At 35.0% G+C, this 25,571-nt stretch overlaps 3 protein-coding genes across 4 annotated transcripts; 2 read left to right on the top strand and 1 right to left on the bottom strand.

Moving 5' to 3' along the window:
* Window positions 1-7,246: 7,246 nt before the first annotated feature.
* On the top strand, window positions 7,247-10,023 carry LOC107907411 (rho GDP-dissociation inhibitor 1). The gene is made up of 5 exons (XM_016834783.2): window positions 7,247-8,321; window positions 8,430-8,496; window positions 8,915-9,133; window positions 9,235-9,359; window positions 9,678-10,023. The coding sequence occupies exons 1-5, from the start codon at window positions 8,046-8,048 to the stop codon at window positions 9,750-9,752; spliced, it is 762 nt and encodes a 253-aa protein (XP_016690272.1). The 5' UTR covers window positions 7,247-8,045; the 3' UTR covers window positions 9,753-10,023.
* Window positions 10,024-12,026: 2,003 nt separating this feature from the next.
* On the top strand, window positions 12,027-14,433 carry LOC107902865 (MDIS1-interacting receptor like kinase 2). The gene is made up of 2 exons (XM_041093977.1): window positions 12,027-13,907; window positions 14,074-14,433. The coding sequence occupies exon 1, from the start codon at window positions 12,934-12,936 to the stop codon at window positions 13,678-13,680; it is 747 nt and encodes a 248-aa protein (XP_040949911.1). The 5' UTR covers window positions 12,027-12,933; the 3' UTR covers window positions 13,681-13,907; window positions 14,074-14,433.
* Window positions 14,434-20,070: 5,637 nt separating this feature from the next.
* Window positions 20,071-24,732, bottom strand: LOC107907412 (fumarylacetoacetase). Of its 2 annotated transcripts, none has more exons than XM_016834784.2 (14): window positions 24,307-24,732; window positions 23,924-24,002; window positions 23,633-23,691; window positions 23,416-23,540; window positions 23,229-23,303; window positions 23,044-23,119; window positions 22,856-22,955; window positions 22,708-22,767; window positions 22,310-22,380; window positions 22,124-22,186; window positions 21,884-21,948; window positions 21,554-21,650; window positions 20,811-20,936; window positions 20,071-20,370 (listed from the first exon to the last, which is right to left on the bottom strand). In XM_016834784.2, the coding sequence occupies exons 1-14, from the start codon at window positions 24,508-24,510 to the stop codon at window positions 20,308-20,310; spliced, it is 1,263 nt and encodes a 420-aa protein (XP_016690273.1). In that variant the 5' UTR covers window positions 24,511-24,732; the 3' UTR covers window positions 20,071-20,307. The 2 variants fall into 2 exon arrangements, with proteins under 2 accessions (XP_016690273.1, XP_040949910.1); XM_041093976.1 differs by having other exon boundaries at window positions 20,835-20,936.
* Window positions 24,733-25,571: the final 839 nt, after the last annotated feature.

Below are 25,571 nucleotides of genomic sequence, written 5' to 3'. Positions count from 1 at the left end.
ACAGTAGGGGGATGAGGTTGTTGAGCATGATTTCTCTCTTGCATAAATTCGTTAAACCATTAATTCATAAACCCAAAAAACATGTTTTTAAGTTCTTGAGCCGAAAGAATTGAGACGTTACTACTTGTCCCGTGTGTAACACCCCTAACCCATATTCGTCGCCGGAATAAGGTTACGGAGTATTACTAGAGTTTACAAAATAATTACAATTAATTCATGTCATTTACTATTCATATATGAAATTAATTATATTTTATTATATAGTATCTTTAAATGGGCCCTCAAGGCCTAAAATAGGCATTAGAAACAAATCAGGACTAAACCAGAAACTCAGAGAATTTTTCACAAAATTTTAAAATTTTTCCTAGGTGCAGGGGACACACACCTGTATGGCCAAGCCGTGTGGCTCACACAGCCAGGAGATACGCCTGTGTCTTAGGTCGTGTGAGCATTTGATGTGGGACACATGGTCGTGTCTCAGCCCGTGTCCTTACACGTGTAACTCTTTGACTTGGGTCACACGTCCAACCACACGCTCTTGTGTTAGGCAGTGTGAAAGGTGCAGGGGTCACATGACTAAGCCACACTCCCGTGTGCTATGCCGTGTGCAAATACCTGGGCATTCTGTTTTGAAATTTCAAGGTTCAGGAGACACACAGCCAGACTACACGCCCATGTGCATGGTCGTGAGTCATACTTGGCTGAGACACATGTCCGTGTGTCTGCCCGTGTGGACAAAAATAGGTCATTTTAAGGCCACTTTTCTCACATTTTTTGACATAAACTTACACACAACTTTAAATACACTAATATATCCCAACCAAGCAATCAAAACCAATCAATACATGTTCTAAACATAATATAACATTACATATACATCAATTACTTATACTTATCCATTTAACTCATTTCATTGATTTATCAAATTCTACTACTAATTACGCACATATAAACATTTAAGATTCACAACCATAATTCAAACTATTTCATTGCCAAACCAACCCTATACATGCCATATAAACCAAAATTTACATTTTAAAAACTACCAGATTAAACTGGATAATGTGGCTTGATGTGTTTATCTGATCTCTAGATTACACGTTAATCTACAAGAACATAAAACAACACGAGTAAGCTTAATGAAGCTTAGTAAGTTCAATAGATTAAACATTGATCTTACCGAACTTAATATAATAAACTAAATTGTAAATAAATCATACATTCTCTCTGTCAAATACAACATAGTCAGTGAACACACTTTTTTCAAATCAATATCATTAATAATTAATATATCTTTCAATTCATTCACATTGGTCTTTTACCAATTCTTACTGAATCGAGGAACGACTTACGGATATGAGTACACCTTTTTCTTTGTGCCATAGTCCAACTATGGTCTTACACATGCATTGCCATGACCTAGCCATGGTCTTACATTCGTAGTGCCATAACTCAGTTATGGTCTTATCATCAGAATGCCACATCCCAGCTATGGTCTTACTTATAAATACTGTCATGGTCCAACTATGGTCTTATGTTCAAAATGCCATAACCCAGTTATGATTTTTTCATTAAAATGTCATATCCCAGCTATGGTCTTACATATAAAAATTGCCACAGTCCAACCATGGTCTTATCCGTCAATTCATCCTTTGCTATAAAACGATTGTACACTATCCCGCGTTCTACTTGTTTTAAACATTCATTTCAATTTCATATTTTAACAATAAATTTTAATTTTAATAACAAAAATATGAATAAATACATTATATCATTCATAAATCAATAAATAATCATAAAATTTTAACCATACGAACTTACCTGGATTGAATTGTAAAATTGGTAGTAGTTCAAGGATTATTCAGCTAATTTCCCTTTTTTCTCATTGATCTATAGGATCTTGATCTAAAATGTAAAATTTTTTATTCATTAGCATATATTTCAATTTCAGTCCACTTCACAATTTATACCCTTCAAATTTTGAAATTACACAATTACCCTAACTTTTACAATTTTTACAATATAGTCCCTCACCAATTAACTTATTAAATGAGATAATTTTTCTCAATCAACACTTTATCTAAATGTTATAAGCTATTACACAACCTTTGATAAACAAAATTTAATACCAAACCCTAAGATTTAATCTCTTCCACAATTTTGTCCTAAAATCAATTTCTATTGAAATTACTTGATAAAATCATCATATAACAAAATTAAAACTTAAAATCCATGTTAATTCATCTTAAACATCCAGCACTCATCAATGGTAACTTTCAAAATTACCCATAGAATCAAAAACTAATAAAATAGATAGTTGGACCTAGTTGTAAAAATCTCAAAAACACAAAAATTTCAAGAAATAAACAAAAATTGAACTTACATGAAGAAAAATTATGAATAATTAGCTATTAGAAACCCTCCTTTGGCGTTTTGGGACAGCAATTTGGGGAAGAAATGTCTAGATTGTCCTACTTACTCCTTTATTTTATTTTTATTAATTTTCCTCAAATGACCAATTTTGCCCATCACTCACTTGATTTTTGTTTTTCTTTTCTACTTAAGCCATTTAAACCTTTTCAATTAGGCAAATTTACACTTTAAGTCCTCCCATATTTATATTTTAAGCTATTTAATCACTATTTCATCAATTAGCTAGTTTTGCACCTTTTCAATTTAGTCCTTTTTACTAAATTAACTATCAAAACGTTAAAATTTTCTAACGATATTTTAATACTAACTCAATGACACTCCGTAAATATTTATAAAAATATTTACGACTCGTTTTATAAAATCGAGGTCTCAATACTTCGATTTAGAAACTAATTAATTTAATAAATATTTCTAAAGCACAAATTACTAATTCATAAGCCTTCCTAAACTCATAATTTGTTCACAAGCACTAAATAATAAAATTTTTGAACTCATTCATCGGATTTAGTGGTCTTGAACCACTGTTTCTGACACCACTGAAAATTAAGTCATTACACCGTGTTCAGATGTCTGTACTCTACTATTAGCCTCATCATGTTTAGCATGTTCAGATCTATCTGACATCTTTACAATCTATAAGAAAAAACAAGGGTTAGATCGGATCATACACATCACACTATCACATATTTATATGACATGTATTTTTAAAAATTTTACACACTACGTTTGTTCTGAGAATCAGCTAAACTGAGCTTTGATACCACTAAATGTAACACTTCTAACTCTTATTCATCGCTGAAACAGGGTTACGAAACATTACTAGACTTTACGAATTAAATACGAACATTTCACAACATTTAATAAACATATCCGAAACCAATAATAAATTATTCATATTGTCCCTTATATGAGCCCTCGATGCCTAATATACACCTTAGAACTGAATCGGGACTAAACCAGATACTTAGGAAAATTTTCCCAAATTTAAAAAAAAAATTCTTAGGAGTAGGGGACACACGGTCGTGTGGCCGGCTATGTGACTCACATGGCCAGAAGACACGCCTGTGACTTAGGCCATGTGGGCATTCGATGTGAGGCATACGGTCGTGTCCCAGCCCATGTCCATACCCGTGTAACTCTCTGATTTGGGCCACACGGCCAACCACATGCCTGTGTGATAGGCAGTGTGTAAGGTGCAGGGGTCACACGGCCAAGTCACACGCCCGTGTGCTAGGCTGTGTGCAAAAACCTGGGCATTCTGTTTCAAAATTTCAAGGTGCAGGGGACACACGGCCAGACTGTATGCCCATGTGTCAGGCCGTGTGTCACACACGGCTGAGACACACGCCCATGTCACTGCCCGTGTGGACGAAAATATGTCATTTTAAGGTCACTTTTCTCACCCAATCTTGGTATCAACCTATGCATAATAAATTTTACACTCACAAACCATACAAGACCCTCAATTCAATCCAATACCAAGTTCTTATAACTAACATATCCACATATAATCAAATATCTTAACTTACCAAATTAACAACTTACACCTAGGTGTATATGTAACCATGCCTCAATAGACCTATTAATTGTCCATCATCTAAATATTTCAAACATGCTTCATACATTATTTATCTTTACTCATATAAGTTGGGTTGAAATGTAAACAAAATATAACTCTTGATATTTACACAAATCATTATCACCCTATACATGCCATATAAACTAAAATATACATTGCAAAAACTACCAGAATAAATTGGATAGTGTGGCTTGATGTGTTGATCCAATTCCTCGACCTCAGGTTAATTTACAAAGACATTAAACAAACACAAGTAAACTTAACGAAGCTTAGTAAGTTCGTTGGTTTTAAACATAAATCTTACCGAACATTGAACATACTATAATCAAATCAAGTAAGTAAATAATTCAAATTACATTTCCTGCGAACAACAACTTCAATTTATGAATTCTCTTAATTCATACCAAGATCATCAATAACTTTAAGTTCTCATATACTAATTTCATATGTCACTTATTAACCTTACTGAATCTGAGAACGACTTATGAATATGAGTACATCGTATACAGAATCCCGAAGGTTGCAAGAAGCACACAAGTGCTAAACGGAAACCCATAAGGGTTGAACGGAAGCTCATAAGAGCTAAACGGAAACCCATAAGGGTTAAAGTGCAGCTCAAAAGAACTGAACTAAAACCCATTAGGGTTAAACAGAAACTCATATGAGTTAACTGAAGCTCATAAGAGCTAAACGAAAAGTAAACACGAAAGTTTGCAACAAATGCTGAACCTCGATTTACTTGGGTAAATTGCTGTCAATTCTTCCTTTGCCACAGAACGATCATACTCAATCCCGCGTTCCACTTTAGCCGGATGTTCATCCCAATTCATAATATAACAATATTTCATTTTTATCCAATAATATATTAAATACATAATAAATTTAACAACATTCCATTTTTTAACAATATATTAAATATGTAACATCATTCATCAATTTCCATATAATTATTAAACTTTAACCATACAAACTTACCTGGTTTAAATTGTGGAATTTGTAGTAGTTCAAGGACTATTCTGCTAATTTCTCTTTTTCACAATTATTTACGGGCTCTTGATCTAAAATATAAAATTATTCATCCATTAGCATAGAATTTAGTTTCAATTCATTTCACAATTAATACCCCTCAATTTTTTAAATTACACAATTACCCCAAATTTTATAGTTTTTTGTAATTTAGTCCCTCACCAATTATCCTATCAATTGAACTAATTTTTCTCAATTGATAATTTATCTAATTATTCTAAGCTATCATATAGCCTTTGATAAATATAATTTATTAACAAACCCTAATATCTAACATTTTTCACAATTTGGTCCTAAAATAAATTTTCTATTGAAATCACTTGATAAAATTATCATATAATAAAATTAAAGCTCCAAGTCTCCAAATCCATGTTAATTCATCACAAACATCCAACACTCATCAATGGTAACTTTCAAAATTACCCATAAAATCAAAAACTAATGATACAAATAGTTGGACCTAATTGTAAAAGTCTTAAAACACAAGAATTTCAAGAAAATAGCAAGAATTAAACTCACATGAAGTAAAAACATGAAAACCCAGCTTTGAGGACCTTCAATGACGTTTTTGGACTGCAATTGGAAGAAGAAATGTCTAGAAATTTCTAGAAATTCAATTTAGTCTTTGTTTTAATTTTTACCTTAATTCCAAAATGACCATTTTGCCCTTAAGTCATCCAATTTTAAGAAAAGAGTAAGAATTGAACTCACATGAAGTAAAAATATGAAAACCCAGCTTTGAGGACTTTCAATGGCATTTTTGGACTGAAATTGGAAGAAGAAATGTCTAGAAATTCAATTTAGTCTCTGCACATGCCGTCTTACCCTTCTAATAGGTGTCTAATTGCCTTTTTGGTCCTCCCTTATTCACCACTTAAGCTATTTAATCACTATTTCTTTAATTAGCAAGTTTTTTCACCTTTTTCAATTTAGTCCTTTTTACTTAATTAACTATCAAAACGTTAAAATTTTCTAAAGAAAATTTAATACCGACTTAATGAAATCCGTAAATATTTATAAAAATATTTACAGCACAGTTTATAAAATCGAGGTCTCGATACTCCGTTTTCAAAATCAATTTACCTAATAAATTCTTCTAAAACACAAATCACTAATTCAAAAGTCTTCCTAAAATCACATTTAACTCATAAATACTAAATAATAAAATTTTTGAACTCACTCGTCAGATTTAGCGGTCTCAAACCACTATTTCCGACACCACTAAAAATTGGGTTGTTACATTAGTTGTGTTCTTCATTATATCCATTATGATGACAGAACCACCTCCCTCAAATTAGAAAAAAAAAAGGCAAATTGTTGAAGATGCACAGTTTTGGAGAATAATGCATGTATTATTGAATCCCTTCATCAATGCAGGTTGTTAAATGAAATGAATGTTGTACAAAATAGAAAGAGATGGAAGAAACGTGCAGGAAGCATTAGTTTTGGTTTCTCCAACCGCCTAGTCACTAATCAATGATCAACATCAAAGGAGAAGCAGCCAGACAGAGAGAAAGACTGTTTGCTTGAAAATAATTACGAATTAAAAAATTGGGGTATATTTACTAGATAATTGATTATTCTATGTCCGTGATATCATTAAATATCATATCTATTTTGGCGTAAATCAAGCATCAATTATCCAAGTAACAAGTTGAAAATGAAGGTCTGTTTAAAGGGTGGAGTGCGAATGGATTTCTTTTTTCTGCCTCAAAATTGTTGCCCCTTATAGAAAAATGTCAGTAATTGGAATTGTAAGCTGTGTGTGAAGCCATGGAAAAGACTTTGACAAGTTATGCCCAGAACCACCCACTTGGAGACTCAAAACAAGTTAGAATTAGCGTACCCTCATTGTCCACCTCCATATATGGTGTCAAGTAAGACAAAGGGTTGATAGCGGTCAACTTAGGCTATTTAGCATATCATAAATGTTAAGTCTTTTTATTTTTAAAATTTTAAAATTTAGGTTTAATTATTAATATATTTTAAAATTAAAAAATTATTTAATAACAATGTAATTAAAATAAATTGAATTTAATAAAATATTTTACCTGTGTTAATAATTGAAAATTTAAAATTATGAAGATTATATATACTTGTAAGCAAAAGGAAAGGAAAACAAATGGAAAGCAAAATCCTTCATTTCCTTAAACTAAGAAAAAGAAAGTAATTTTTTAAAATTGTAATGTATAATTATTCTTTCATAAATTATTCAAATAAAAATCATGAAAACTATATGCTTTCCTTTAGGAAATTATATAATTTTCTTCCCTTAACCATACTTTGATTTCCCCCTCTCTACTTTCTTTTTCCTTAGTTTAGCGCGTAAACATCTTTCCTTTTCACCCTTTATTCCAATCATTAACATCAGTGTTTGAGGAAATGTGAAAAAGGCATATATACATTAAACAAAGGGGTGAGGGCTGTCTAGGCTGTATATCTCTGCCCTCCAACTTTGTGTTCCCTGTTAAATCAGAGATTTTTAAAATCCAAAAGCCCCCCTCCTCGAATCGTGCTCTGCGTGGAAGCTAGTGCAGGAGTGAGTGACCTTCACGATCTCCCCACCTCTTCCCCCTCTCTCTTATATTTTTTTTTCTTTTTTTGTTTCATTTTATGATGTTACATATTATCTGATCGCCATCTCCTTCTTTTGCTATCCGTTCCCTCTATTTTCTTTTTTTCTTTGTGTCTTTTCTTGTTTGAAGGGTTATCCTATTCCTTCCTCGGTATTTGTTTTCCGTTTACTTTTCTGGGATTCTTTGACCCAATATACTTCTTTTAATACTAATATTATATATATATATTTTTTTTGAATTAGGTTTCCCTCATCTTTTGTTGTTTTCTTCTGAGATTCTTCCTAGTGTTTTTTCTTCTTTTTTTTTCTTTGGCTTATCTTTTCTGTTCTTTTGTGCTTTGGGGCAAACTCTGTTAGTTACTACTATTGTATATATCTTCGGTGAGTGTGTTTAGCCTCCTTTTCTCTTTGTTCCTGTTTGATGGGCTGTTGATGTCTTTGGCGGTTGGTGAGAATCCAAGTCCCAAAACCATGGGGTTTGATAAGGAGGGAAGTGCTACTGATAGTGAAGCTTCAGAGACAAAAACACCATCAAAGATTCCTCCCAACGAAGATGCCGTTGACGGACATCATCCCCCTGGAATCAATAGAAAAGCAAGCGAGAGTTCTCTTTGTCCAACTGAAGACGAAGACGATGATGATGAAGAAGAGAGGGAGATTGAGTTAGGCCCGAAGTGCACCCTTAAAGAACAACTCGAAAAAGATAAGGTTCGTTCCTTTGTTCCATCTCTTCCTTCATATACTAATCTTTCTTTTGTTTGAAACATTTTTAACGTTTAATCTTATCTGTATTTTGGTGGGAATTTGAGGGTTCAGGATGATGAGAGCTTGAGGAGGTGGAAGGAACAACTTCTTGGGACTGTGGATTTCGAGTCCGTTGGAGGTTTGACTTTCTCTTACTACATCTCTCTCTCTCTCTCTCTCTCTCTCTCTCTCTCTCTCTCTCTCTCGTCTTTCATTTTCTATTCTTTCAAACTTGAGGATTTCTTTCACTGTTGATGAAATTTATATTGTGTGTAAAATATCTGGAATATAATCCCTTGATCTCAAATGTTGCAATACTTGGTAGACCATTATTAAAAGGTAAGAGATGGGATGCAAGATCAATTTGTTTGCATATTGAATTTCAGCTTCTTTTAATGTAACTTTTTTGTTGGTGGACAGTTTATCTTAACATTGTAGGCCTAGAGTATAGCTTCATACCTTCTTTTTGTCTATGATTTCATCAATAGTTTCCATGCTCTGTAACGTGTCCTTTCTTTGTATCCTGACATTTTCTTCTATTGTTTATGATGTTATAGAAAAGCTAGAACCTGAAGTGAAGATACTGAGCCTTGCGATCAAATCACATGGTAGACCTGATATGGTACTTCCAATTCCGGAGAACGGAAAGCCTAAAGGCTTGTGGTTTACCCTAAAAGAAGGAAGCAAATACAGCCTGCAATTCACTTTCCAAGTGAGCAACAACATTGTGTCCGGCCTCAAGTACACTAATATGGTTTGGAAAACTGGTGTCAAGGGTAATTCCTCTTTCTCTTTCTCTGTTGTTCATATGGAAGAATTGTACCCTCTCATGTTAACCATTGGATTTGATATTCTTCACCATGAACTCTTGTACCAGTTGATAGCACGAAAGAGATGATTGGAACCTTCAGTCCCCAGGCAGAGCCTTACACACATGAAATTTGTGAAGAAACAACTCCATCTGGAATGTTTGCTAGAGGATCTTATTCAGCTAGAAGTAAGGTAAAATCAATGATAAAATAAAAAACCATTTAAGCTTGTTCATTAATGTCCATAGTGGTTTGTATGATTCTGGTTCTCTGTTGCTTTTATTACTTGATTTTCTTGTTAGATGGTGTCTCCGAATTAATATACTGATTAACATCCCATTAATGAGTTGTCAGGATCCATGTGAAACAGGCTTTTGAGATTCAAATTTGTGGGTCATTCTCATGTTATAGATAATGAAATCATAGTTGAAATTTTGTACCATCTTGATAGTGTGCATTCATACAAAGGCTTACTGATATTGTTTCCATTAACTTATTTCTCTCCTTACAGTTTGTGGACGATGACAACAAGTGCTACTTGGAGATCAACTACACTTTCGATATCCGTAAAGAATGGCAATCGTAGACTACATACGAAGGAATCATTGTCAGCGAATTGGTTTGCTTTGTGTCCATTGTTTGTCAAGTCTCCTTTAGGTGTGACCATAGTTCATTCATTTACTTTGTTCTTATTTTGCCACCCATATCCTGTGTGAGAGTGAGACTAAGAATGGTCTACACAATGAAGAGAGTTTAGTCGAATAGCTTTCTGTTTTGCTCCGAGTCCGAGTTGCAGTTAGACATTCATTTCTTTAGGAATGGATTAATAAAAAAAAGTTAAAGCTTTTGCTTTTTAACCTTCCTTCACGGGAACCACGGCGTTAATCTTGCACTGTGTTAAGCTTTATTATATCTGCCATTCGGAGTAATTTGATCTGTAATGGAAAACAATGAAAAAGTTGAAAACTTTTTAAGGGGGGTCGGTACATAATTGTATGGTCTCAGTTGTTTTCCTTCACCGTGGAAAGTAAAAGTTAGCCAAAGCATGTGTAAACGCTTTTGTCCCTTTAACTTTATTTGGTCCTTGTTCATTTTTGTTGTCACAAGCCAATTTACCTTGTTTCTTTTCTGTCCCAATCAAAACCCACTATTAAATGACTGTTCAAGATCCAGTTTTTGTATTTGGAAAACGGACTGAGATTCTAACTATGCTGAGATGTGCAATGTCTAATTTCTTTTTAGGGTAAAAGCACATTTTATATATTAAAACAAATGCTAGAACAAAAGAAAAGCATGCAAGGGTTTGTACACCCAAATTTATGTGACTAATATTTAGAGGAATTTAAAAAGCACTTAAGATAAAGCTATATCTTAATCCGCTATTGAGTTACTTTGTTAATCTTTTTTCTCATCCAATGGAAGGATAAATTGAAAAAGAACGAACTGAGATAATAAATATATTGAATTCAAATACATCAATTTTTATTTGAATCAAAGCTATGATAAAATTCTTGCCATGCCTAATTTTTCTTTAAATTTTTCTCCTAACGTATGGAATGGAGATCAAGAAACTAGCTTTGCCATATCTAAGGCCCTCTATATGATAAATCCTCATCCACATGTATGAACACAAATATTTTTAAATATTGAAAGAGCCCCCCCACTATATTTGATCATATTTGCAGTGGACTTGACATGCATGTACGTGTTCTCTCTTTCTTCTTCCAGCGTAAGGGAAGGGCAAAGAGACTGAAAGCTACAAACATGGCAAGCTTGTGTTGTGATCAATTGGTATTTGCACTGATTATTACAATATATTTCCGTGATTAATACCCCAGAGCTTCGCCATTCCCAACGATTAGTGCCCTTTTCCTCGGCATTTAAAGCTAAATATTGCAGTGGTTCCTAGAGTCGGATGTTACGTGATTAACACCATTCCATGCAATTTTAGTGGTGGAATTTGTTGTCATAAATCTTCAATTTTGAACAATCCATATCAAGAAAATAAGCATTGACCGTCGATTTCACTCTAGAAAAAACAATCTTTCTAGTGACGGTCTCATGGATTAATCTCCATACCATACGTCCTTGACTTTTAAGGAGCTAGTTGGAGATTTCTAACATGAAAATGATGATGAGAAAATAGTCTTCAGTTATCAGCCTTGTAAATAGAAGGGTCTTCCAGGTAGGTATTAGGTAGTCTCAGTGTCTCACAACTCAGCCTGAGTTAACTCGTATCATTCGTTAAGCAAATAATGGCCTACTTACTGAAACGCTTATCATTTTTACTGCTCTCTCTGGCATGTAAGAGCAGTGGAGCTGTTGGAAGCAAAAGCTCTTCTTAGATGGAAAGAGAGTCTCCCAAATCAATCCTCTCCCCAAACATGGACACTTGCAGTAAACAACGAAAACCTTACCAGTCCATGTAACTGGTTTGGAATTTCATGCGACAATGCTGGAAGCATAATAGGAATTAACCTTGCAAGCTCACGTATTAGAGGTAATCTTAGTAACTTGGATTTCTCGTACTTCCCCAACCTCGCTTGTCTAAATCTCAGTTCCAATGTTCTCTCTGGTCCAATCCCATCCGAGCTAGGCTCACTTTCAAAACTAACCCACCTCAATCTCTCCATGAATTATCTTTCTGGTTTTCTTCCTCTTTCGTTAGCCAACCTCACTCAAATTTCACTGCTTTATGTGGGCAATAACTTGATCAGCGGCGAGCTAGACCCACGATTATTCTCCAACTGGAACAGGCTCCGATTTCTTGAGCTCCACAACAACAACTTCACTGGGATGATTCCTTCGGAAATTGGCCTGCTTGTTAATCTCGTGGAGCTAGCTTTGTCTAGCAATCATTTCCATGCCTTGGCTTTACATCGAAACCATCTTTCAGGTCCTTATCCCTTCATCTTTTGGTAACTTGACCGAATTAACAATGTTGTTTTTACACCAGAATGAGTGTTCTGGAACCTTCCCTCATAGTTTACTCAACTGTAATCTTCTTGTTGAATTGCTGCTGTTCACGAATCGGCTTTCGGGTTTTGTACCTCAAGGATTAGCAAACCTCACTTCTTTAAGAGAATTGCATTTGAGTGAAAACAACTTTTCAGGTCCCTTACCACAAGTCTGTCAAGGTGCAAAGGTTCAGCTTTTCACTGCAGCGTTCAACAACATTACAGGTCCCATCCCGAAGAAACTTGCGTGTACCAGCCTCGTCCGAGTACGGCTCCACAACAACCAGCTTTCGGGATCTTTGGACCGAGACTTTGGAGTTTATCCGAATCTGAATTACTGTAAGTTGAGCCACAATAGATTGGAAGGGTTGCTTAGCAGAAACCTGGAACAATTAAAAGTTGCTGGTAATATGATCAAAGGAGAGATACCTGAAGAATTCGGCAAGTTGAATCGACTAGCGGTACTCGATCTTTCTTCGAACCAACTTGTTGGAAAGATACCAAAAGTATTGGGCAGATTAACCTCTGTACTTCCTCAACTTGAGCAATAACCAATTATCACATGTGGTGCCACTTGAGATTGGAAAGCTCTCGAGTCTTGAGGATCTTGATCTTTCAGAAAACAAGCTGAATGGGCAAATTCCAGGACAACTTGGTGAATGCTCGAAGCTACATAATTTGTGCTTGAGAAAGAGCTATTTCAATGGGTCAATCCCATTCCAGCTTGGCTATCTAACTTTGCAGGGTTCACTTGATCTTAGTCAAAATTTGCTCACACAGCAGATACTTCCCGAGCTAGCAAAGTTCACCATGTTGGAGCATTTAAACGTCTCACACAACATGCTGTCAGGTTCAATCCCCTCTTTATTCGGTACAATGACTGGCTTAACGTCGATTGACTTCTCGTACAATGACTTGGAAGGACCGGTTCCTGACAGTGGATTCTTTCACCGTGCTTCACCTGCCGCATTCAGCAACAACAAAAACCTATGCGGTGAAGTCCTAGGTTTGAAGCCCTGCAGTAATACATCAGTGGAGAAGGAAACTCGTAAGAAAAATCACAATGTTCCGATAATCATTGTCAGTGCTTCTTTATCATGGTTGATACTTTCTTTAGCCCTGTTTATTCTGTATGCACTCTCCCGAAGAGCAAAAAGGAGCAGAGAGTCGAAGGAAGCTATGGTATCGGAGGCCAGAAATCCACTTTCGGTTGTGAACTACGACGGGAAGATTGTGTATGAAGATATAATCGAAGCTACCGAGAGTTTTGATGAAAAGTATTGTATTGGATCTGGTGGAAGTGGAAGAGTGTATAAAGCAAAGTTAACACTAGGACCTATTCTGGCCATCAAGAAACTATTGTGTCTGGACGGGGAACAGATGGAGAAACTGAGAAGTTTTACCAACGAGATCCGAGCATTAACAGAAATAAGCCACAAAAACATAGTCAAGTTTTACGGATTTTGTTGCCACGGGCCGCACAAGTTCCTGGTTTATGATTATATCGAGAGAGGAAACCTAGCTGATGTGCCAAGGGATGATATGAAAGCCAAATAATTGGAGTGGAGCAAAAGGATCAAACTTGTGAAGGATGTAGCAAATGGCTTGTCCTATATGCATCATGACTGCGTACAGTCAATAATTCATAGACATATCAAGCAAGAATGTATTGTTGAATGATGAGAAGGAGGCCTGCATTTCGGATTTCGGCACTGCTAAGATTCTGAACCCCGATTCGTCTAATGTAACAGTCCTTGCAGGCACATTAGGATATGTTGCTCCAGGTAATTTAAGCCTCTCTATGCACTCCATTTTCTGCTTCTCTATTGTATCTAAACTGTTTGATTGACATGGAAGGTTCTTACAAGTTTCCGACTCTGGCATCCAGATATAGAAGTTATTTATATTAAACTGAAGGGTTGATAGGCTTTTTTTTTGTGGTGGATGCAGAGTTAGCTTACACAGTTAGCGCGATGGAAAAATGTGATGTCTACAGTTTTGGTGTTGTGGCCTTGGAAGTGATGATGGGGAAACATCCAGCGGAGCTTGTTTCTGTTCTGAATTCATGTTTGGATCAAAAGGATGTACAACTAGTACTAGACCCTCGTATTCGAACTCCCGCAGATGAAGAAACCGCTCTGGAAGTTGCTTCTATAGTGAGGCATGCTGTGTCCTGTATATGTGTTGAACCAAAATCTAGGCCCACCATGCGATGGGTTTCCCAAGCACTATCAGAAGCTCGAACCAATGTTTGAAGGATGTTATACAAAATTTGCTCTTTAAAATAATAAATCTCTTTCCATGGAGTCATTGAGAACTCGCTGACCAGTAAATAATGCCACTTTCTTGGATCATGTCGAACCGGGGTATGGTATTGTCCTCTTTTCCTGGTACTAGTGTTGCAAAAGAGATTCTTATATGAAGAGATCCTAGATTAGGATATGCAAAAGGAAAGACGCCTCAAAGTGACAAAATCTTGAAGGATTGGTGAATGTAAAAAAGGACGATATCAATATTATACTCACTGTAATTGTGTCACATAACTTAAGAAATTAATACTACCTTACAAGTCATTAGACCATGATAGTGACAAATATTAATAAAAATCTTTTATGAGTATTTATCAATTATCAAAGACTATGTTTAATAATAGTATTAATTAAATAAAGTATTTTCAATAATTCTTTTTACATCTTAATTAATCTTCTCAATCAACTCCAATTTATATGATCTAGTTTCCACTTTTCAGGATTAATGGAACACTTTAGGCAACTTGACCTAGAAAATGTATGAAGGAAAATGGATTTTTGTTCCCAAATCATAAACTCCATGACCCATCAATCTGGAATATTTGGTGAAAATTTGCGTAACTAATTATTTCACCCTATAAATTTAGTTACCATAGAGAAGTAGGATTTGCGTTGGATCTATGGATGTGGGATTCAAATAAATCAAATGGGAAAGTGATACGGGGTTGCGCGCGGACCAAGATCGAGTTGCCAAGTCACGAGAAACTCCTACGAAAACCCTAAACAATTAGATCTGAAACGAAACAGAAAATTAAAAGATTAGATTTTTGAATTTTCAGATCTGAAATAAAATCCCCAAATCAGCAAAGAATCAAATTGAGAATAGAAATAAGTGTTAGGGTTCTTGAAACCCTCAAGGAGATTGTGATTCTGCCCAATTGAACACCAAGATAGTTTTCCCCAAATTTCGACAATCTAATTTCACCCAAAACGAGTATGGAAAAACCCTAGAAATTGGGGATTTTTGGGCTGATTCCTTAAGATAGAAAAAAGGCTGAAAACACAATAAGAACAGAAAATAGATTAGATAATGATTCAGCACAAGTAGAAATAAAGAAAGAATTGACAGTAAGAAATTAAAAGATAAGTCCTAAGAAGCCTTGAAATCTCGAAAGATCTCACAACTCCCTTCAAACGGCTCTAATCTCCCCTCCAAAGAATATCAATGGCAAGAAGAAGGTTGAAGATGGCTCCCACAATCAAAAGATTGTTAAAACAACTTCTAAAGAAAACTCAAGAGAAAATCCTTGAAGAACTCAAAGAGAATTTTCACTCAAATCAAATCTGAAATTTTCAATGTAATTGTAATGTTATGTAGGGTGGCTGGCCAAGCCATATAAATAGGCCTTTCAAATGTTTTCCTAATTTAATTAGAACACTAAAACTACAACTAAAAAAAAACTCCTAATTATTTTAATATGGAAATTCGGCCAAGGGTCTTTTATTTGGGACTCTTGGATAAACATTTAAACTAAGTAAAATAAATAAATAAATAAATAAAAATAAAACTTTACAACTTGGGCCACTTTGACAATTTGGCCTGATTTTCAACTAAGTATGGGTGGATTTCTTGATTGGGCTTGGAATCTTCTTATTGGGCCTTGCCCTCAAGAATTTGGGCTTTTGTGACTCGTATCATTCCCCCCTTCCTCAAAAAGATTCGTCCTCGAATCTGAAAAATCAAATGAACTCGACTTTCCTCTATCGAACGGGACTAATGGCAATTGAGTCCACTGAAAAGAATAGCCATGAGATAGTAAATAGCAACGGAAACAAGCTTGTAGTCCAATCATAAGCATAACAGAACAGGTATAACGCATGTGAATGGACAGATTCAGATTACCATGCAAACAATCTAATTTACTCACCACTGCCTCGTCAAATATTTGAAACAAAGATGGACATGTTTTAAGGCATTCAGTCGTCTCACATTGTTCCCACAAACCATGAATAAATTGCGAGTAATAAATCAAATGGTAAACATAATCGTCACAAGTAGGTATTTGAAAAGATTTACATGGTTCACAGAGTTGCATAATCATACCATGCATTAATCGACGGTCTATAGATTCACTCACACATGCATTATCAAAAACAAGAATCTTTTTATCAACCATCAAAACAGATAGATCATCAATAAATAAAATAGGACAGTCAAGCATGTTTCGATCTAAGTGTTCATCAACACGATCTTTATCACTATCCGAGGAGTACAAAAGTGTTTCAAAGGTTTCAAGCATCTTACCTCGATAAGCAAAAGAATAAGGGTCGATTTTACCTTTTTCATTTAAAACAAACCTTCGTTCATCGGGGGCATAGTGTAGTCGAATCTCCGTTGTTGAGTTAACCTTTGTCAAATGGAACTCAAACTTCATGTACAACCACATAAACTGTTTAAGGCAAGAATATAAATTGAAAACAAATTTGGCAAATTTCGTTACCTTATTCTCCAAAACAGATTTGGACAAATTCAAGGATTTTACACAAGGTAAATCAAGAGAAAAACAAATCACGCTTCTTTTCGTAATGACTTTATCAACCACAATCGAAGAGTAACAATTAATCGGATCAAAATGATGGGATCTTTTAAGAACTAAGTCACCAAAAGTTTTATCAATAATTTTCAAATCTGCACTGGACTCGGTTTCTAAAATTTCCTTACCTCGCTTACCTTCGAGATCATGTAGTGTGATTTCATCTTTGCTTAAGTTGATCGTATGAAAGCGTCTTTCATTTGAGAGGTATTGAAGTTGAAAGTTATCTTTCGATCTTTCGGGAACCTGAAAAGTAGCAACACAAGAAAAATTCATATCTTGGTTAGTGGAAACATTCCTCACTAGCCTTTCCTCGTCTTTTTCTTTTGTTTCTTTTTCTAACTCATTTTCTCTTCTTTCTTCAACTTCTTTTTCAATTTTCTTTTCTGTTTCACATTCCTTTTCACTCTCAATCTCTTTTTGCTCTTTTTCATTCTCTTTTTCTTTTTCCTCACTTGTTTTAACAGAATTTCTCAGTTTGATTTGGTCCTCATGGACTTGTTCCGGAGTGAGCGGCACTAAGGTAAGTTTCTTTCCTTGATGCTTGAAAGAATACCTATTGGTACGACCATCGTGAGTGACTTTTCGATCCAGTTGCCATGGTTCTCCTAGCAACAAATGGCAGGCTTGAATAGGCATTACGTCGCACACAACTTCGTCTTGATACTTACCGATAGAAAAGGCAATGCGCACTTGTTGAGTGACCCTAAATTGGCCTTCGTTGCTAAGCCCTTGTAGTTGATAAGGTTGTGGATGCTTGGTAGTGGTTAAGCAAAGCTTTTCCACCATCGTCGTGCTGGCTATGTTCGAGCAACTTTCACCATCAATAATAACTCTACAAAGCTTACCTTGTACATGGCAGCGAGTATGAAAGAGATGTTCTCGTTGCTGCTCGCTCATTGGTTTTGCCAAAGATGATTGTCCACGATCATGAAAATCATCATCCATTCTAGTGACACGTCGAGGGCCGCGCCTTTGGGGTTGGTTATCCCTATCTTCCTTAATTGAATCTCGATATTGATGTTTTTGATTCACTCGTACCTCATTCAAAGTAGTATTTAATGCTTGAAGTGTAGCATTTATTTGTGTGATTGCAGCAGTATGTCCATCTAACTGTTGTTGGACTTTCATAAGTGCATCATTATTATCACCTTTAGACATCTTCAAAACCTGTAAAAAATAAACACTCAACACTCAAAATAAAAGTTAGCAAACCTCACCATTAATCACTCAAAAAGAAAATTCAAATTCTCAATGAGGTCGAATTCAATCTTGTGAGTTCTTTATCAGAGTTTATATCAACCAATTAGAGAGTGTGAACCAAACTACCAAAGAATCCTAATTTGCACTAGGATGCCAAAAACTGACGAGACACCAATTGATTCGTGTTGCACCGAGGAAGAAGTTGTGCACACGTTTAAATCCTACTAACACAAGAAACAAGAAGGTGTTAGATAACGTAAAGGAAGAATAAAGGTAAACAAATGAAAACCTACAGCTAAGAATCAATAAAAATTGCTGAAAACAGAAAACCCGAAAAACTGCGGAGTAACTTGACAACTTCGTTCGAGGTGTTCCCGATCTCCAAAAATCACGAAATTAAATCTGGAGTGTTCTTATATATTTAATTTTTGATCTGGAAAATTTGGGCACCAAATTCAACCCGCTGAATATTTTTTTAATTTTTTATTGGATTTCGTCTTTTTTCAATTTTTTGACTTTTTCGACTTATTTTTTTGCGGGAAATATTTTTGTATATTCAATAACAGTGCCAAAAATATGTATGTAAAATTTCAGATCAATCAGAAAACGTTTACCCACTCAAATGAATTTTTTTCGAAAATTTTTCTGGGTAAAACTGCTGTTTGTAATTTAAAAAATAGAGATCAGTTTAGAAATCAACCAAGAACACCCAAAACGCCCAAAATCTGATACCAAATGATACGGGGTTGCGCGCGGACCAAGATCGAGTTGCCAAGTCACGAGAAACTCCTACGAAAACCCTAAACAATTAGATCTGAAACGAAACAGAAAATTAAAAGATTAGATTTTTGAATTTTCAGATCTGAAATAAAATCCCCAAATCAGCAAAGAATCAAATTGAGAATAGAAATAAGTGTTAGGGTTCTTGAAACCCTCAAGGAGATTGTGATTCTGCCCAATTGAACACCAAGATAGTTTTCCCCAAATTTCGACAATCTAATTTCACCCAAAACGAGTATGGAAAAACCCTAGAAATTGGGGATTTTTGGGCTGATTCCTTAAGATAGAAAAAAGGCTGAAAACACAATAAGAACAGAAAATAGATTAGATAATGATTCAGCACAAGTAGAAATAAAGAAAGAATTGACAGTAAGAAATTAAAAGATAAGTCCTAAGAAGCCTTGAAATCTCGAAAGATCTCACAACTCCCTTCAAACGGCTCTAATCTCCCCTCCAAAGAATATCAATGGCAAGAAGAAGGTTGAAGATGGCTCCCACAATCAAAAAGATTGTTAAAACAACTTCTAAAGAAAACTCAAGAGAAAATCCTTGAAGAACTCAAAGAGAATTTTCACTCAAATCAAATCTGAAATTTTCAATGTAATTGTAATGTTATGTAGGGTGGCTGGCCAAGCCATATAAATAGGCCTTTCAAATGTTTTCCTAATTTAATTAGAACACTAAAACTACAACTAAAAAAAACTCCTAATTATTTTAATATGGAAATTCGGCCAAGGGTCTTTTATTTGGGACTCTTGGATAAACATTTAAACTAAGTAAAATAAATAAATAAATAAATAAAAATAAAACTTTACAACTTGGGCCACTTTGACAATTTGGCCTGATTTTCAACTAAGTATGGGTGGATTTCTTGATTGGGCTTGGAATCTTCTTATTGGGCCTTGCCCTCAAGAATTTGGGCTTTTGTGACTCGTATCAGAAAGGGTTCAAGTGCAAAGGTAGACTTCAATGTAGGGGATGTAAAAGTGGTTTGACCATTGCGAATTTCTGTGTCACGTTGAGGTATGGAATCAACCAGCCAACGAAAGGTCCTTTAACTTCAACTGTAGTATAAGGCCCTAGTGTGTTTAAGTGCTTAGTTTTCCTTCAAAATTAATAAATAAAAAAGTTGGCTCTGCTAGCTATAAATATTATTACTTAATAGGCAAACCCAGGTTCCAGCATACCATCAAGTGCTACAACTATATTAACATTGTAGGAGAGATCAGTCAACACATATACAACAAACACACCATTTTGTCAGCTCTCTGAATTTCCAGTATGATCTCTTTTAAATCAACGACGACTTGAGTGAGTGGCACGTGATCTTCTTTTATCTCCAAAGTAAAAAAGTTTCCTCAATCGCGTGGTGGGACAATCTTACCAGCACAGGTTCCAAAACCAACATTGTAACCATCTCCCTGTATGCAATTTATAATTCAGAAATCAATCACTCTATACTACTCCACATGTTCCTGTTCCTCCTATTGGAGGTAAAAGATTTTGGGAAACAATACATGACCATGACTTTAACATCAAATGACTCCACGTTCTATATAGTAACTTTCACTTTCAGCACGGATTTGGAGATAAATAAATTTAAATTCTCCTTGAGCTCAAACCTTAGATTCTAAACCCCACTATACTAAGCTTCTGAATTCCATAATTTTAAACCCCATCACTTCCAAAACTTCAACCAATAACCCAGAACCAGAAAGATATCCTAAAATATTGTGGCTTTATTTCACCTGTTTAAAATTCCTTCAAGGCCAAAGACTCGAGCCTATCTATAAATTGCATGATAGGGAGATAAATGAGTTTGCAACTTAGTTTTAAAAACCATGTGGAACACAGGAAGTACCTTGCAGCAACCAGAGAAGGTTACTTCATCTCCATCTTCTAAGAATTTTCGAGTTGTCCCATTTAATGGCAATGATTTTTGTCCATTCCATGTTAGTTCCAGCAAACATCCAAATGATTCAAATTCCTGCCCAAAATATAAGAGGCTAAACTTTAAGCAAACAGTACCAGACTCATTTATAGTTATTGCTTGAAGAATAAAAAACATCAGACGCAGTATGACCGAATAATCATCATATTGTGACTCACATACCAAACAAGCAGCATGATCAACACTATACCAGAACTGACTCTCAGTTATTTTTCATTTCATCCAAGGCAATTAACATAAATACAGAAAACTATTGGAATATTCAAGGAAGGATTACATGCATCACTTTAACCCAACTCTCAGTAGCATAACCATTCTATTCAATAAAAACTCAACTCTTAGTTTTCCAAAAAAAATCAATGCAACTCTTCCATCTCATACTTTGCTTTAAAGGTAGTTGCAATAAATAATTAAGAGAATTGGTTTAAATAAGCTTTTCTCAGGGAATGGCCAAATGTAATGTCCAAAGACCCATTTGGCTGTCTTATTCACTGCATTGAAAGAACACCAGAGGCTAGGAGCAGTTGATAAAGTTGGGAAATTTCTAACACATAAACACATTCATTACTTGTGCATGTTTGTGTGTGGATTGGTAGATACATACATGCAAAGCAAAAAGGATACAAAAGTGAAAGGTAATGTACTAAACATACAGGCCCACTAAGGGTCCCAGTTCCAAGGAGATCGCCTGGCCTCAGGTTGCAACCATTGATTGTGTGGTGTGCTACTTGTTGAGTCACTGTCCAATATCTGTTACAAGAGTTCAACAAAAATCAGCATATATTTGAAAAGCAACAAATCAGTATGTTAAGTACAACAAGAGATGCAACATCTTCAAGTTCAAAAAATACTCAAATTTTCTCCCAACATCAAATAATGAAATAATTTGATTCTTTCTTTCATAACATCATAAGGGAAAAAGCAGCTATCATCTGAAAGGACTTTCAAAAGAATAAGAGCAGCAGTGAAGTAGAATCCCTTACAGGTTCTTGAAATTACTTCTTGTAACCACGCATGAATCAGTTTGTCCAGAAGGTTTAATTTGAACCTAGAATCAAGAAACAAGTTCACCTTGAAAATTTTATAAAATTTAAGCACCCGTAACTCAATAGCGAGAAAATAACTTAAATTCACAATACAACAAACACATCATATCAAACTGGGAAACATCCAATAAAATAACTAGTGAAATACTGAAAATCAAGAGGTAAGCTGGATGCTACCTCCAATTCAATATCATAGTTTTTGGATATTTTCTCTGCCAAATATGGCAATGGATGGGGATCCTGAAATGCAGAACATGCGTTTTTAGTTAGTTCACTAAAATAACCACCATGAAAGAAAATTAGGGAAAAAAGATAGAAACTCAAATGGCTTTAAGATCTAAGACACCCAGTATAGATACCTACCTGCTTAGGAGCATGACATGCAAAAGGTTCAAGAGCATCAAGTGTCACAATCCAAGGGGATATTGTAGTACCTAAAAGATGATGGAAATAAAGTAAATCCAAGCTGTAACAACCTGTGGGCTCAAGAAAAGATACAGCACATGCACAATCTTCACTAGCCTACCTACTTTTAGCCCAGTAGAGTCCATGACTTCCCCAGATTTATCTAATCTTTTCTCACCAAAATTAAGATGGTTAAGAGATCTCATTCCCTTATATTGGATTATATATTGATTCCTTACTATCTTGTTCATTAATTTGGGTCCCCCTTTCAAAATAAGCTGTGGTTTTGCCATGAGTAATTAGACATACTGTTTGTAGCCTTAACTCAAAAGAAAAGCAGGAATACATTGTCTTACCAAAACTCTTTCCAAGAAAGGGTCCAAGAGGAACATATTCCCATGCTTGAATATCTCGAGCTGCCAAAACCAAATTTGTATTAAATATGGTATTCAAAAAGGGGGGGAAATGAGGATGATGAAGTGAAGCAACAAAAGGTAATTATACCACTCCAGTCGTTCATCAAGACAAGTCCAAAGATATGATCTGTAGCCTCATTAACATCTATGGCTTTCCCTAATTCATTTCCTGGACCAACCACAGCAGCCTGCCAGTTTGGTAAGAACCTATGTCAGAATAAAATTTATAGCAAGATAAAATGAGACAATAACACGACAGTAAAACAAAATGCTGACCATTTCGAGTTCAAAATCTAGCTTCAATGAAGGTCCAAAATATGGTGGAGATTGACCTGTTGGATAGCCTTGACCCCTAGAAGGATATAGAATTAAGCCAGTTAGTGTCCACAGCAGAGTGGACAGTTCTTCTAGTATCCCAGTCACTAACTGCAATATATGGAACAAGTTATTGAACTTCTAACCTTGGTCTATTAATGTTTGTTCCAGAGATGACAATAGATGATGCTCGCCCATGATAGGCAATAGGAAGATGGAACCTGAATAGTGCACAATCGTCATGCTTCCAAGTGAGAGAAGGTATGATATATAAAGCTTTTCATTCAACAAGTTCTCACTCTTTATTTGTCAAAACTTTAAAAATCAGCATACCAGTTTTGTGGAATTGCATTTTGAGGTCCACGAAATATGGTCCCACAATTCTTTGCATGATGCATGGATGAATAAAAGTCCGTGTAGTCTCCAATTTCCATAGGAATAACCATTTCTACCTTGCTCTAAAGAAGCATGAATAAACTGAAACATTAGGAAATTGAACGACAAACATCTTCATTCAGATCCTGTATTGGAACTTATTGTATATTCTTACCATCGGCACAAGTGACTTCTGCCTCAAGTCTGCATTATCACGCAAGGTTGGCTCCGTAGCTGCAAGATCCAATAAGTGTCAACCGTTCCCTTCCATATCTCAGAAATGTATTTTCATTTCACTTGAAAACTATATTGTGCTTTTGAAGGACCAAAATACGGCAACTTCAATAATATCAAGTATAGCTCATGCTATCGCCTATTAGTATAATCTTCACCAGTTAACCTCAATCCATTACATGTTTAAACCAAAAAAAAGAAAGATAAGAGGATAAGTAAGTCGTTAACATACATGACAAAAGCTTTTGAAGAGTAGCACGAGCTTCCTTCCAAGCAGGCCGTCCCAGCGCCAAAAAATTGTTCAGAGTAGGCTGGCACCACCAAAACCAACCAAATAGCAAGAAATTGATTTAGCTAAAGTTCTCAAAAAAAAAAGAAAGTAATAATAATATAGAGTTTAATTATCTAGGCAACATCAACAACTCATAATCTTATTTCGCAACTTGATTATGTGATTAATAACGTGAATTAGGCTACGACGATAATTTCAATTACCAATTTTATGGTTAGTTACGATTCAAACAAGAAGCTTTACTTGTACAATTTATGTAAAAACTGCAAATTATGAACTGAGCTACCTCTCAAGGTGAAGAGAAGGAGAATTGAGAAACGAACCTGCAGAAAGCAATCGGAAGCGGCGAGTATAGGGCCGTTGAAAAGACCGGCTTTGGCGATCTCGGAGAGATCTACTACATAGTCACCAATAGCGGTGGCGAGACGGGCAGGTGCTGTAGGATGGGCTTTAAACGCTCCATACGGAAGGTTTTGGATGGAGAAGTGGGAGTCTGGAAGGACTTGGATGAATGATCCCAAAGCCATGAATGTATACGAAACGGCGTTGCAGATAGATGGGGCTAAGGTGAAGCAGAAGCAGACTAGCAGAAGCCGAGAGAAGGGGAGAAAACGAGAGTCAAAAGTGGCTGACCAGAAAGATAATCGCAGTGTCCGGTTGGAATGATTTTATTTATTTTATTTTGATAATATAAAAATAATTTTCCACACTCTTTTGGTCGGTTTTTAGTTGATCTTAGTTAATGTGCTACAATAAAAAAAATTAAAGATTGCCTCTTCCTTTTCGTGACATGAAAAATGGGACAGCAACAGAAGAACCATGATTCTTTACCAAAATTTAATTTCTACAACTGTGTTTCTTCGTTATGCGTATTTCTTATTTAAATTTAATTAAATTAGCAATGACTAAATTTTATACGGACTCCTTTAGGTACAAATAAACAAATTGAGAAAAGATTAGTACACCAAAGTTTTGATTGAGATGATATTACTCACTAGTTAAGTCTTAACTTAACATGCAATAATAAAAAGATAATCTTTTCTTCTGAAGTAATATATTCTTTTGAAGATATTTATGTATTTGTCACTTTAACTTTATTACATTTAAAAAAATATCATCCATTTTATAAAGTATTTTAACATGTGTCGCATTTTTATTGGTTAGTATCGTAATTTGAGATAAAATAAAATAAAATAAAATATATAATTTAGATATCACATTTGACAAAAAAAAATATCCAAGTAAAAAGGAATATTACATACATAAATAATTATATTTATTCAATATAAAAATAAATTGATGTATTTATTTTTTTAAATGTGTATGATTAAATTAAAATTAAAATTTCAAATATATATTTAAACCACAATTAGAGTTTCACGTGTATAATTATATTAAATTAAAATTTATATATAATTACATATTAAAATTTATTGTTGCTGTAACCATGGTTTCCAAAAATCCAAGTATAACCTTTGGATGTGACCAAAGATTTTCTTTTTAAAAGAAAAACAATCTGGAAATGGTAATAAAAAGATAAAAAAAATTCATGGGATTCGCAAATGTTTTATATGAAAATAATAAATTA

The sequence above is a fragment of the Gossypium hirsutum genome, chromosome D05 (genome assembly GCF_007990345.1).
Source record: "Gossypium hirsutum isolate 1008001.06 chromosome D05, Gossypium_hirsutum_v2.1, whole genome shotgun sequence".
NCBI classification, from domain to species: domain Eukaryota; kingdom Viridiplantae; phylum Streptophyta; class Magnoliopsida; order Malvales; family Malvaceae; genus Gossypium; species Gossypium hirsutum.
This window is presented reverse-complemented; position numbering and strand designations above follow the sequence as displayed.